Genomic DNA, 15089 nt, shown 5'->3' on the forward strand with positions numbered 1-15089 from the left:
GGAGAAGCAGGAAAAGGGTCATTTCAGTAACTTTATAACGAGATAAAAACAACAGGACACAGGAAAAATGTCACTAACAACTGTCAAATTAACAAAAATCTAACTGGAAAATCATTGAATTCAAAAGTGAGTTCTAATTAGCACAATGGTATGTTATGTAAATGTGGTTAAATCTAGCGTATGTTATATAAACATAGTTAATTATAGCTGCTTTTATGTACTTCTAATTGAGTACTGCTACTAAAATATTGATGACGATCTTTACAACTTAAACCTTGAAGTCAAAATACATTTGAATTGATTGTATTTTTATTGTTTTATTGCCTTATTTTATTGTCTTTTATTGTATTTCAAAGTCCTTTTATATTTGCGCAATACAATCGCTCACAAATCACAGTATAATAGTTTTACATTCCAAACAGAATGGTAATATAAAACTCAAACAAATCGTCACGGAGAAGCTAATTGTTGTTGAAAGCCGTAACCGTGGCACTTACTGGTTTCTCGTCTCCGTCCAGAACGTCTTCTTTCGTGAAGAGCCGCATGCAGTCCATGAGGCTGACCTCGCCGTAGCCCTTCTGAGCGGAAACATAGACGCAGCGCGACATTAGCACGCACGGGACAGGACGGTTACCAAACGCCAACAAAACACAACGACACAAACAATACAAAGACACACACAATCAACAAAGAAGCACAGAAAGAGACGACAGAAAGAGAGAGCTCGAGTTAGGAGCAGAAATAGAAAGTGAAAGGCTCAAAAACGGCTTTAAGGCTCCAAAATATATATCAAACATCCTCTATTTTTCTTATTTGAATAGATACGTAGCAAATAAATATTACAATAAAATACTATAAATTATACAGAAATTAAAATAGAGGCAGGAATAAAAGGATGATGATGAATGCCAAACAAAATTATGGATTAAGATTTGAATTCGTCAGATGGAGGACTAGCACTGATTTAGTTTCTTTTTTAGTTTTTTGGTGAATAAAACTAAATGTCTGTGAAATTGTGTCAATAAATCAGGAATAAAAGTTGATGGATGTGAAGATCTACATTTAGATATAGAATAAACTAGAACTGAATAATTACGGATTTAGATTTTAATTTCTCCGATCGAGAACTAGAACAAATTTTGTTTATTTTTATGTTTTTGTCTTTCTGTGAATAACACTAAATGTCTGTAAGTTACACTAAACATGGACGTGTGTGCGTTGTGTGTTTTGGGGCCAGAGTGTGAGTTGTGTGTGTTTTGGGATCAGAGTGTGAGTTGTGTGTTTTGGGATCAGAGTGTGAGTTGTGTCTCTTGGGACCAGAGTGTGAGTTGTGTGTTTTGGGATCAGAGTGTGAGTTGTGTCTCTTGGGACCAGAGTGTGAGTTGTGTGTGTTTTGGGATCAGAGTGAGTTGTGTGTCTTGGGGTCAGAGTGTGAGTTGTGTGTCTTGGGACCAGAGTTTGAGTTGTGTGTCTTGGGACCAGAGTTTGAGTTGTGTGTCTTGGGACCAGAGTGTGAGTTGTGTCTCTTGGGACCAGAGTGTGAGTTGTGTGTGTTTTGGGATCAGAGTGTGAGTTGTGTGTCTTGGGACCAGAGTGTGAGTTGTGTCTCTTGGGACCAGAGTGTGAGTTGTGTGTGTTTTGGGATCAGAGTGTGAGTTGTGTGTCTTGGGGCCAGAGTGTGAGTTGTGTGTGTCTTGGGACCAGAGTGTGAGTTGTGTGTCTTGGGACCAGAGTGTGAGTTGTGTGTGATTTGGGATCAGAGTGTGAGTTGTGTGTGATTTGGGATCAGAGTGTGAGTTGTGTGTGTTTTGAGGCCAGAGTGTGAGTTGTGTGTTTTGGGGCCAGAGTGTGAGTTGTGTGTCTTGGGACCAGAGTGTGAGTTGTGTGTCTTGGGGCCAGAGTCGTACCTTGGCGATGGGTAGAGACAGGTCCCAGAAGGGGTCGAACACAGTGGAGCAGAACCCACAGTGACTGCAGGTCAGAGAGCTCTTCAGCTGACCCACGAACAGGTCTGCAACAGAGACCATCATTTTCACGTTATTATGGGTAAAACACATGGCTGCACAATGTATCGCACAAGTGTCAAGATTACAATATTCATGGGTTTCAACTTCCGGTCGTATGCAACATTTTGAGGACTTTTTCCTATTCTAAAGATATAACATTTCGTTTTAAATTGTTTATCACTACGGTAACAATCTTAATTTCTCATCATTTTGAGAACAATGGATTGGCAAACGCAATAAACAATATTGCGATCGAGATTAGACGGGAGAAATTCACAGAACGAGTCTGGTTTTGATTTATGTACTTAAAAAACAGCAAAGATTTTCAGAGCCACGTCACAGATCGAGAAACGTTGATGTATTTGAGAGGATTTTCTTCCCAGGATCCATCAAACTAGCGAGAATGAAGCTAAACGCAACTCCCTCATGTTTTTGCAGAGGGAACAATGTTACAACGTGGTTAAAAGCTCAAAAAGTAAAACATTGCATAATATGTGTCTGTTAAGGTCCAAATTAGTTTTGTCCTGTTTTTATTTAGACAGTTTGACTCGTACATTCAGGCCTGCACGTGCATCGAGTTGAACAAATGTAAAGCCTGGTTAGCGGCTCATTTATTTTTTCTTATTCAATGCTGTACTTGACTCTTTTGCTTCACTGAGATTCATCAAATGTCCTTCCTGTTGCACCCCTCGATTTATTTGAACTGGGACAGGCACCTGCACCGTGAAGTTTCAATTGTGTTTTGGCTCATAAACTGAACGCACAACATTTTGAAATACCAACTGCAAACCGTGACCTATTTCCCATCTATTTCTGAACCGAAAATGATCCTGTTGCTGCTTGTCAGAACTGGCGGTTTTCAGATTCTCTATTAAGTCATGACGTCGGACTCCGGATGTGGAGCAGGAGCCAGTTTTTCTTGTGTCAACCATTTGGCCTTTTGTCGGGGGGGGTGAAGTAATTTTTCACAGGGGATAACGGTTCAAAAATATCCAATAATATTAAACGTGCCGAAACTATCTGCAACCTAAATCATGACAAATAATATTGTGATTTAAACATAACGTGAAACCAATAACACCTACTTTCTTAGTATCTATAATGAGGAACTCAGCTTAATGTTCTATTTTATACATTTTCTGGCATTGAGGTGAGGTTACTTTTTAAGTTTAGGGCTTTGGCAACAAAATGCCGATGCTCAACTCTCAAAAATAACCAAAAAATGTCTCACTAGTGCAAAGACTAAGCTTGAGCCCCAAAATATAGTTCATCTGACATTTACTGCACAATTTAAGTCGTAAACTACGGTCTGGAAATCAAATCCTCTTTGTTGTCTTAGATATTTATGCTTTTTTAGTGTTGACCACAATCCACAAATTTAATGTAAATTTAAATGTAAATGTAACATAGTATCGCATCAAACACCAAAACCATGTCAACAGAGCAGATAATGAAGCCTGATAGTTTTGTTTCCTCTTATCGCTCGGCCACAATTCATGATTTAATTGTTTTTCTGATTAAAACCAGACACACAATGAACATAAAGACTGACTTTTTACCTAAACCTAATCACTGACAACTTGAAATGACTGTACCTCCATTTGATCATTCGATTGACTGCATAGCCCTACAAGAGAGCAGCATTTTACCCGCCTTCCCTCACCTCGAACACACCGGGAAATGACTTACCGACGACTTTGCTGTCTTCTCTATCCAGGTATTTGCTCCACATCTTTTTGCCCTTCTCTTCATCCCTAAAACACAAACACAATTCATTAGTATCAGTGGTTGGAGTGGAAATCGGGCTAAATACACGCTGCTAAATTCCCAATCATGAAAAGTGGGTGATAGCGGCGTCTGGAGGCTATTTAGAGGCCTGACCTACTTCAGTGCGCAAATCTAGGTGAACTGAAAAGTAGAGCGTTTTGTGCAGGAAAATCTGGGTTACACATAATTTTCAGTGACAACCTGAAGCAGATTTACATAAAATCATGTATATTATGAGTTCAGATATGACCTAGAAACATGTTACTCAAGCCACAGAGTTAAAAATATTATATCGAAAAGAATTAGAGCGTCAAACCAACTCCATAACCTTCTGCTGTTCTTTATGAATCCTTATAATCTGAATAAAAGTATTTCACCCTGGAGAGACAAAGAGACCACGAGAATGGACTGTTTAGCAAGCTTTATTTGCGAGTTATTTGGCGCTCAGACCCCGGCGGAAGACGTTGCAATCATGGGCACTCCATGATCTATTTGTATTAGATGTCTCCCCCCGGAGCCTGGAGACTGGTGGTGGTAGATGTGAAGAGGAGGTAGAGGATGAGGGGAATGTAGAGGAGGAGCTGGGGAGGTGGTGGGTCGCAGTACGGTTTGAGCGGCCGAGCCATCTGCCTGAGGGCTTAAATGCGACCGCCTGGTGCTGATTGGGAGCAGGGAGGAGTCACTGGGAGCGTTGATTGGGGATGAGGAGCAGGTGCGAGGGCCATGGTGCAGACGCCCCCTGACCTTTCACCCTACTTCTTTGGCCAGGAAAAACTGCATAACCTCTTTGGGATAAGCGCAGAAACCTGGGAGAGTCCATGGTGAAGGAGGGATCTGACTCTCACAGACGGACAGGCGGGCGCCCGCTTGAGTGCGATGATAGCGCTGGGGAGAGGGGTCCTTCCATGGTGGCCTTGACGTAGAAGGATGGAGTTAGGTCTTCCAGGCTGAATTTACGCAGGCTTCATTAGTCGACTAGTACAAACTTTGGTCTAAATGACTAAATGATTAAAAGCCTACAGCCCTTGTAAAGAGAAAATAGAACACTCTTGACGTGAACTTCGACATGACTTAAACCCAGATCAATCCACACTTGTCGGGTCGAGGTAAAAGAGCTTTTTGAGAGAGTGAGAGTGGTGGTCCGGGTTAACACGTCTAAACAGGTGGTCTCAGAGCGGCTCAGGTGGCTCACGGTGAGAAGATGAGTAGTGCGTGCGAACAAGGACCAACCACCAAAATAGTGAAGCAAATAGATCCAAATCTAGCGCGCACTGAGGCCGCTCCACTGTGTGCACCCTAAATCAGGACTAAACAGACTTCACTAACGAGTGTGACGCAACAATGACACTGTTGTTGACAACCAACTGCATCGTTACTATGAGCTTGGCATCGTTGCGCTACTGTCGGCGTCTTGTCCAATAAAACTCTACATTTTAATTAGTCTGAACGGTCTGTTTTGGGTTGCGTCGGCCCTGAACTCACGGGAGGTGGTCGAAGTCCTCGACTGTGCCCCTCGGCCGGACTGTGACCCTGTTGACCTCGTTGTGCAGACCGTCCAGGAGGAAGCGCAGGAACTCCTGAGCGTCCTGTTGGCTGCGCATCACACACAGGCATCATAAATATGACAATTATATCACATTATGAACTTATACACGTCTTTGTCTTTGTTAGGTGTGAGTAAATACACGGGTCTTACTTGTAACCCACGAATCTGGGCGCGTATCTCTGAATCTGAGTTTTGAATTCAGAAGGGCTGACGGCCTCGCTGCTCGTTGAAGACCACATCGTCTGTATCAACTTGGCAAATTCTGCAAAAAAGAAAACAGGAATTCATATAATTTCATTGATAGATGTTTTACAAATAAGAGACAAGACATTATTATTATTATTATTATTATTATTATTATATTATTATTATGTATAGAACTGTCCATTGTAGTAGAAGTTTGCCAAACAAAACCCTGCTCCTGAAATATAGACTGGACTTTAACAGCTCTGAAGGTCTTTGAGATCCGTCTTTGTGTCCTGACCCCCCCGGTGTGTCGCCCCGGTGCGTCCCGTACCTTCCATGAGGGCGGTGTTGGTGCGGCTGTTGTTGTTAAGGTCTCTGCGGTGACTGTTGTGCAGGCAGTAGTCTCGGAGGCTGTGTGTGTTACTGAGACACTGCAGGATACTGTTCATGAAGCACTGGAAAACACAACATATGGACTCAGTGACGGGGGTTTAAAGGCCACAGCGGACAGACAAACGCACAATATTCTTCCCGATGCTGGCGGTCACGAGCCACTGAACTCCTTAAATCTCTTTTTAAACCAGAACACACAAAGCTGCAGTTTGGAAATGCTCTGATTTATAAGGGTTTAACTTTTCAGCCCTGAACTCGCCAAAGCAATTTGCACAATCATCATGTCAGGTGACAAAAGAATTCTAAAGGTTTATGAATACTCGGGCAGTCATTATTTTAGTAGTCGGCTAGTCAGCAATTCCTTTTTCTATAAATCGACTCGTCAAGTGTTGAGACTTTTTAAATACATTATCAACCAAATAAATGTGAAACATAGTGACTGAAGACTTTTAGACTGGGAATATTGGCGAATAAAGTGAATTATTGATGAAAATATGTTGAAATGAAATAGTTTATTAGTATTTGTTTTAATAATGCCTTTTCTTATGAGTTTTAGAGTCTTAACAAGTATTAAAAAACATCTATGATTATTTTTTAATAGTAGACTAGTCACAATTAGGCCACTTTAATTCATATTTATTCATAGTAAGTAAACTGATTTGCTTGAATAAAGTGACATTTAAACAATAATCTTACTACCATTTGGCTTTTGGTCGACTGCTTTAACTGAGACGTCATCTTTTTTGGACCACGTGAGCAAAGTTATGTATTGGTTTATGCAGTAAAGCCTTAGTCACAAAGGCATTTAAACGCCCGAGTGTGACCAGCTGATAACCACATGAATGCAACATGCTCGTGTGAACAAACAAACGCTGTAAACACCCTGTTCTGTTCAGAGAGATCTGTGTGGAAAAGCACTTCATCATGACGACAATAACGGTGAACAAGCAATGTCACATAGTTAAGGATTGGATTAGACTGTTTAAAAATAAATGTTAAAGAAAATACATATAATACATTAATTGGTGTTGAAGATAATTTGAATCACCTTTGAATATGTCTAGAAACTGTATTTGAGTTCTAACTAGAGATGGGAGATGTATCGTAGATAGATATAGCGCTGTTGCCAAATTAAAACGTAGAATTCATCGTCTATAATTAAAACGATTAAACAATGACATCAGAAAGAGACAGATCTAGTGTAATCTCCAGAGTATAAAGTGATATTTCTGCACTTTTCCACTCAATTTTATGATCCATTCACTTTTTATGTGACATTTGAAGACATTTACGGGCACATTTCAACACATTCCTGATTGTTAAAATGTCTAATGCAAATCAATGCTGAGATAGTCGTGTTTGCTGATAATGCCCACCCCTAGTTATGACTCGTAATAGGCATTTGAGTGGAGAGGTAAAGTGAATTCGACTGGCTAAGCGTGTATATAAACATGTGCATCACGTGTGGACATGGGACACTCTGTACACGTGCTGTTTGCGACGGATCAAACCGGTCGCACACAGCCCGTTCCCTCTCGCTGTTCAGAGGCTTTGATTAGGTTACCGGGCACACTATCACACATACACTGTTTATTTTGAGAGCGGCCCGCTGCCTGTTGCCTGGCAAACCGCCTACGGCCGAGCAGGGACGCTTACTACATTTATGCCACTGTCAATTATGCTGTGAATAAATGCGTTTGCTTAGCGGTAATCGGTGCGGTTGCGTCTTTATCGTTACGTGTTTTTTGTTTTTGTCGTCACTCACTGTGTTTCCCAGGTTCTTCAGTCCCACCAGGCCCTGGGCGCTCTTCGAATTCTGAAAACAAATGATAATTATGTTTAAAATGTTGAATAACGCATTGCACACATTCAATAGTACGGCTTTAAAAGGACACAAACATCTAAATATTTCAAACGAACGCAGCTCTTTTTGCATAAATAGTACAGGATAATGATTGCGACCGCATGGGATGAAGTCTGTGGATGCTTTACACTATGAAAACGTAATTGACAGTAGAATACGGCGTCTTGTTTTCATTACAATCGTATTCTCCTGTTTTAAAAGGTCCGTCACATCCACCGCAAAGACGCTGCTTTGTTTGTGGTAAAACTAAAATACCTACCGCAGCACGAGCTAACAACGCTTTTTATGCTTCGGCTATTTTAATTTTCCTAGTCTATCAATGTTGTGTAAACCAAATTCTGCCATTGAGTAAGTAAATACAGTATCTCTGATTCTTTTTAAGCCAAAGTACGCACTGAGTCAAAGGGCGTCGCAATATTCAGAAGCAGCAAACGCGGCAACGCATTAGGGACATGCGTCAAATTCCTTGGCAAGTTTTTGTTTTGAAGTTAATATTTCATTTTTAAAAAGAGACATACTGTGCTTTTCCCCTGTGCTTTGTAATAATAAACTATAACATGTGTAAATCATTATTCTACAGTTTGTTCATTGTGGACCGCAAAATGGATCTGAAGCAGTTAAGCACCGAAGGCTTCATTAAACAAAACAGCTTAGTATGAAAAAAATGGGGGTGAGAAGGGAAGACATACAGCAAATTGCCACTCGACCTGCGGACAGCACAAGCCCCGCATTTTCATTGTTGCATATCACTGTAGCGAGATTTGCATCCAGTTAAGATCCACTTATTTTTGAATTTTAGAATGTAATTAGATGTTTTTGTTTTTTAAATGTATAAAACAAAACTGAAAACCACAGAATACGACACAGAGAGCTAAATAAACAAAGTAGCCAAAGATGAAGCTAAGACACACATTGTCCAACATAAGTCCTATACGTCCCAAAGTTTATCAGTCCAGTCTTTAATTGTCGACTCGAGTTTTGTGTCATCCATTTCTTCGTGATGGCCTTTTTCCTGCATTTATTGTGAGTTTAGAGGCTCATATACATAGTTCTGGAGTCCAGTGTGATGCCAGTGCCAAAAACAGTTTGTATGATTTGTTAATCTCAGTCCAATATTTATGAAAAGCTCTATTTTGTTTAAAAATCGTCAATGATATGCAGGTCTACAGCCCATCATCTGATAATAAAAGCATGCTGTTTAGAGCTTAAGATGAAATTTAACTATTTGTGTGTACATGGCACTGACTTAAAGTAAAAATTTAAATATCTATGTTCATGAAAAGGTAATAAATAAAATACAATATTGAGATTCATCAATATGAGGGGAGAAACCAAACTGCTGAGCATCTTTTCTGACCGATATCTCTCAGTCGCTCACAAACCTCATTTTCCTGCTCTTGCGCTGAACGTCCTTTTAACACACTTCTCTACATAATCCCCAGGTTCTCTCTCTAGACACCGCTCCGGGCACACACATCTGTTTCCTTTCGCTTTGTCTTTAGAGAGAAACTTTGTTTTTGTTTTCCGAGTTCAGATCCTCTCCTGGCGTTCGCTCCCGACGGCCAAAGCTCACGCAACACAACTCCTACATAATTTCACTTGTTCATTCTAAGAGACAGATGGCATCGCAAAAGCTTAAAAAATCATAAATTGGCATGAGATATTACAGCCCTTATGTCAAGCTGCTGCAGTTAGCTGTCATTACATAAGCCGGTTATATAATTGAGCGTTGAGAGATAAACAAAGAAAGAGGAGGAGCAGTAATAGGCAAGGCAAGGCAAGGCAAGTTTATTTGTAGAGCACATTTCATACACAAGGCAATTCAAAGTGCTTCACAGCAGGAAAAATGCATTCAAATCACAAAGAAATTACAGAAACAGAAATACAATAAAATTAACTAAATTAAAAATTATCAATCCAACTGATTTTCTAAACTAATAAAATCACAAACAAAAGAGAAGAGTGCAAAGAAAAAATCCTTTCAGTCATATGCGCAGCTAAACAAAACTGTTTTTAGCTTAGATTTGAACATTGTCAGAGTAGAAGCCTGTCTCACATCTTCAGGAAGATAATTGTGTAACAAAAACTGACCACTGTAAATCTACTGTACTGACGAAGCAGACATCAAGCAATATGACATTTAACTGTGAAAATGTGAATAATTATGTTTTTTTTTTTCTATCACGTGTATCTTATTCAAACAAACTGTACTTATATTCCAAATATTGTACTGCCACTTAAAATACGTATAAATATTTTAGTATTACTGATATTACTAATGCGGCACAGATAAGTTTGCAACTATTAATATTATTTTTGTGGTTTCTAAAATATGTTACAAAAAAATAATTACAAAAAAAGCCTTTCATAATGTTAACATTTTTAGTTTTTTTAGTTTAATTTGATTTTTTGCCATTTTTTTCATGTTTTTTGTCTGATTACAACAGATTACATCAAAAGTTATTTAATTATTTTTCTATGTATTTATGTATTTGTTTATTTATAGGGACAAAGCACATTCATGAACGTCTGTATAGAACAAATGTAAATAGCTACAAAACGAAATTGAACCAAACTATAGACGTGTACTCTAGTTTCTAATCTCTACTACTATCATTTTGAAGTAACAATACTTTTCATAGAGTAAAACTTGTGGCTAATCTAAAGTGCGCAGTGGACCGTATCGAAGCAGCCTGGCCGTAACCCGAGCTAGTATCCTGTGCGCGGCGAGCAGAACTGAGCAGTGGTCACCTGATCGCACCAAACAACTGAAACCGATCTGAGCCTGAGCCGCTCCAGTCTGAGCTAATGCAAGTCAGCCATGTTGGGCCCTCACAGGAGACCGATACTACTCTCACACATGATTAAATGAAGTACTGATCAGCTGCGGTTTCCCTTCAGATATCGCAGACTACACAATATGCTGGGCCCTCACAGGAGACCGATACTACTCTCACACATGATTAAATGAAGTACTGATCCGGTTTTAGCTGCGGTTTCCCTTCAGATATCGCAGACTGCACGATGGTTCTTTTTGCTTCTTAGTAGAGGTGGGCAATATGTCGAAGTGTAGATAATATTGTCAGCATTGTTTGAATTGAGAATATATTTATATTTATAGTGATTTATAGTGATGTTGTGAACTTTAAGGAGGCATTTGAGAATTAAACCTCAACATATACATTTAAAGACATGTTTTAACACATTTCTGTTGCATTGACATGAATATTGTTATCGGGATATCAAGATATATATATATATATTTTTTTATTTTGCACACCCCTACTTCTTAGAAATATACATTATGACTAAAGGATTGGTTGAAGCGCTTATGTTTGACTCAGCGTTGGGAGATAACCTGCTGAATGTCTCTCCTCACGCTTCACCCCATTTCACAAAGCTCACAATCCAGTCTATGGGTCCAAATATGGTATGATACTTTGTGATGATATAATAAACTACACGTCTTTATGCGGCCATGTATGATGCAGTAATATACTTAATACAATTTTACATTAACAACAATATAAAATGACCCATTAGATGTAGGCCTTTTATTTACAGATCAAATAATCTAATCGCCCGTATCACGTAAACTTTATGAACACAGTTAGTAGATTTTGGGAGTTCATGATAACCTTGTAAGTCTAGGCCTGGTATTTTTCTCTCTTGAGGACTTTTTTGGACTCAAACCAGCTTCTGATCAGCTGTTTGTGTGTTTTATTAGTGACATGATTCAGGAGATTATCTCATTATTGTACAGGAAGAGCCATTTGTATATTCACCATTGGGCTGTGCAATTAAAGGGTCTATACATGGGTCTGTACATTTTAACACTTGGATACCAACCGCCATAAAACACCAAAGAAAAAGAATCAACTACCAAAAAATTATTGCAAGAAATAGATGTTGACAAATCGTTTTTTTTTTAGTTTTCAATGTTTTAAATTTTATTGAATGTATTGAGCTATTCTGTAGCTGCATGAAAGATAATCACAATGTTTATTTGTTCTATGTTAATTGTGTTTTAAGGAAGTAAATGTAATTTTCAGTCTCTGCTCGGGTGACAAAATATTGACATCGAGCGCCCACAAATACTTAAAGCCTCGGAAATGACAACAAGTGTTTTTGTCCTCTTCAAGTTAACCTTCAACAGTAAAAATAATAGTAGATCATGACTTCAATTACCCAAGTCATTTCTTGTTTTTTTCATAATGTCACCATCTTCCAAGAAAAAGCATCAAATGAATGGAAAAAGTGCTTTATGAACCAACACCTCAGTGGCTTATCTAAATCCTGCTTTTAGTGCATTCCTCAGAGGTGAACGGGCCTTCTTATTGGACACGTAACTGAACACAGACGTCCTGCCGAGCGCTCCGATCCACAATGGACCGCCCCTCTTGTGACACGAGGCAGGACATGCTCCTCGCTGCCAGTTCCAGGTTTCGTAATCTCAACACAAACGCTCAAAAGCACATCGTCTGACATTGCGGCCCCCGAAATAGCAGCCTCTCTTTTAATATCGCCTGCTGCTTCCACTGACCGTTTGCGATTGGCTGAGGCTGAGGCCGCCCCCCCACCGACGCGTCATTCTTGAGGGGCGTGCGGCCAACTCTGTTTCTGTAGCAACACGTTTGAGTTTTTTTGTGTGCGCGACCTTAGAGCCAGAGGACGCGGTGACATCAGTGTGACAACTGGAGTCAAAGTTAGCGCAACGGATTGACAGCTGTGGCTTACGCAGGAACTCGACGCCAGAAGCATTTACTCTGTTATTCTATTCAAAGTAACAATAATAGAGGACATGATTGAGTTTGTGGTCCTTGAAATAAAAGGAAAAAAAGTCACATTCCAGAGGTCAGATGCTAAATTTCAATACGAGACTGTAAAATGTTGAGCTCCAATAAAACGGGATCTGTGAAAACAACCGCAGCTTTTTCAATTTACTGTCAAAAAAAATACAGATTTACCACAAACATTTAATAGGAAGTATACTGTAGCACTCACCAACTCATTGACTCATTCATACTCTCTTTTTACACTACAGAAATATTTCATTTTTGACACTACGTAATAACTTCCTCTGTCTTCATTTGCGCAGATCCAGAATTAGTCATCGAGCTCTTTCAGTCAAATCCAAGTCAAATCCTGCTCCTTATGCACAGGTCTTACATCCTAAAGCGCCCCGACAGATATTTAATGTAGCACATGTGTGAGATCCGGCCCAAGCTGCTGCATGACTAATGACGACTAATACTGTTATGCAAATGTGATATGATTCTCCTCCTCCTCCTCAGAGAGCGCAGTGTGTGTCTATGAATAACAAGCAAGAGCAGGAGTCTGGCTGTTAAAACCCAGTCAAATGCATTCTAAACATTCACTCATGATGAACTTTGGACAGCAGAAGCGAGTTAGGACTTATATGGCCTTTAACATTGTTGTTAGACTGGGTGCAACAGGTAAATAATATTGATTCTCAGTTTTCTCAGCCGCTCCGTGTTTAAAGAGGCGTGCCTCAGGGGTCAATCCTTGGAACAACTCTGTTTGCGGTCTATATAAATTATGTCTGTTTCCGAAATAGTTTTGTACTCCACTGGCCCAAACCCTGCAGCGCTCAGTCGGTCAAAAATTCTCTTGACAATGTTAATCGGTCAAGAGAGTTTTCTTAATATAAGAATAGTATTTGCCCAACTGGATCTTTCAGAAAACAAGGCTATCGAGTTTGATAGCAGCTGCCAATAGCCAAAACCAGCAGTTACAGTATACAAATATAGTTAACATTGTCCCTTCCATAAGAACTTTGTCCACCAAGTACTTCACTAAGAATCACAAAATCACATGATTATCAAGAGTACAATCTACTTTTTCAGTAACTCAAGTGTATCTAAAGCTTGAAATTATGGAAAACACTATCCAGTCATCTGATTGTGAACAAGTTTTACATACAAACTGATATTTAAAAATGCATTTTACTTAAACTTGAGTAAGCTGAATGAAGCAACTTATATGAGATATGAGTCATTTACAAAACCCACTACAGAACTGAGTTGTATAGTTCCAGCAAAATGATTAGGTTCAGCAAATCAATTACGCCAATCAATTCATAGTAAAGGCTATTCACTGGCTATTGATGCTGAACTTCTCATATAAAACGATGTTGCAGAATTACTGATGGAAAATAATCTCTCTGATGCACACTGCACAAAAACAGTCCATTGGGTAACCATGGATAAATGGTCTTTTCATGGAAGTGCACCACTTTGGAAACACAACCCCTCTGAGGTCTTAAACCATCCGGATCAGGAGAGACCACACTAAAAGCATTCCCACTGCAGTTTGAACTGGGCCTTCACTTCCGAAAGCTTGGAATTAGACACAGCAGAAAATGCTTCTTTTGGCACCTGCCCAGCCCAGTGTAAATAAAGTCAGTCCATTGGGCTCAATTAAGTGGAAGAAGTGTGGGTTGTGGGCAAGAGGAGCGCGGCTTGGGACACAGGCAGTGGGTCAAAGCAGGTGAGAGGGAGGAAGCCAAAAGTATAATCCTCAAGACTAAACAGGACGCTCCAACAATGAAAGCCCTGTGCCAGGTGGCTGTGCCTACACCACACATTGTTTAGACTTTGAGAAGTCACTGAAAGACTAGACTACTTTTACTGTAGCTGCCGCACGTCCAGATGAGCTGCTCTACAAATAATGCACAGATTTGGATTTAAAACAAATGAACTTCAAGCTAAAAGTTAGAGAATTTACAAGGCAATAGCAACACTATCTGCCCTTGACTAGGGTTGTCAAAACTACTGAAAATTAGATACGGCGCAACCTGGTGGTCGAGTGGTTAAGCTGGCAGCGCCTACGCCAGGCTCCATGTGCAGCCGGCTGCAGTATTGTTTGAATACCGGATTTGATAATTTGCTGCATGTCTTCCCTTCGCTCATCCCCATTTCACGCTGTCTAATAAAGCCTTCAGGCCAAAAAATGATATTCTATTGTTTAAAAGAAAACATTTATTTGATCATTGTGATATAAAAGTTGATACTGAGTGTCCTTAGTTTGTGTATCGTGGCAACACTACTCGAAACCCATTTTGACACTAGCGTCGGTCCAGTCAAAACCAGTTTGTAATGGATTTTTACATAATTTTGGTCACAATGTGCGACTTTAACTGAGGGATCATAACATGTTCTGCAATACTACACTAACCTGCATCAGTGAGGAACAGTGCACCGTCTTCCATGCCCTTATCTAAGGTGGTCCAGTCTATTTATAAGCTCTTTCCATAGATCTATCATAGAGTATGTTCCTCTATGATGATGCTAGTTAAACATTACTT

The 15089-nt window shown here is 39.8% G+C and overlaps 1 protein-coding gene across 5 annotated transcripts in view; it reads right to left on the reverse strand.

Moving 5' to 3' along the window:
- usp2a (ubiquitin specific peptidase 2a) overlaps positions 1-15089 on the reverse strand; it is a 46270-nt gene that overhangs the window by 3218 nt on the left and 27963 nt on the right. For 3 of the 5 annotated variants that reach the window (XM_072454710.1, XM_072454702.1, XM_072454725.1), the window contains 7 exons: positions 7664-7714; positions 5837-5960; positions 5470-5581; positions 5256-5366; positions 3696-3760; positions 1908-2011; positions 498-578 (listed from right to left, as the gene is read on the reverse strand). In XM_072454710.1, coding sequence (XP_072310811.1) covers positions 498-578; positions 1908-2011; positions 3696-3760; positions 5256-5366; positions 5470-5581; positions 5837-5960; positions 7664-7714 — 648 coding nt within the window. The remainder of the gene's footprint in view (positions 1-497; positions 579-1907; positions 2012-3695; positions 3761-5255; positions 5367-5469; positions 5582-5836; positions 5961-7663; positions 7715-15089) is intronic. The other 2 variants (XM_072454718.1, XM_072454733.1) reach the window with 1 other exon arrangement.

This window comes from Eucyclogobius newberryi, unplaced genomic scaffold, assembly GCF_026437365.1.
Source record: "Eucyclogobius newberryi isolate DKJ021-1_F unplaced genomic scaffold, fEucNew1.0.hap1 SCAF_10, whole genome shotgun sequence".
Taxonomy (NCBI): Eukaryota; Metazoa; Chordata; class Actinopteri; order Gobiiformes; family Gobiidae; genus Eucyclogobius; species Eucyclogobius newberryi.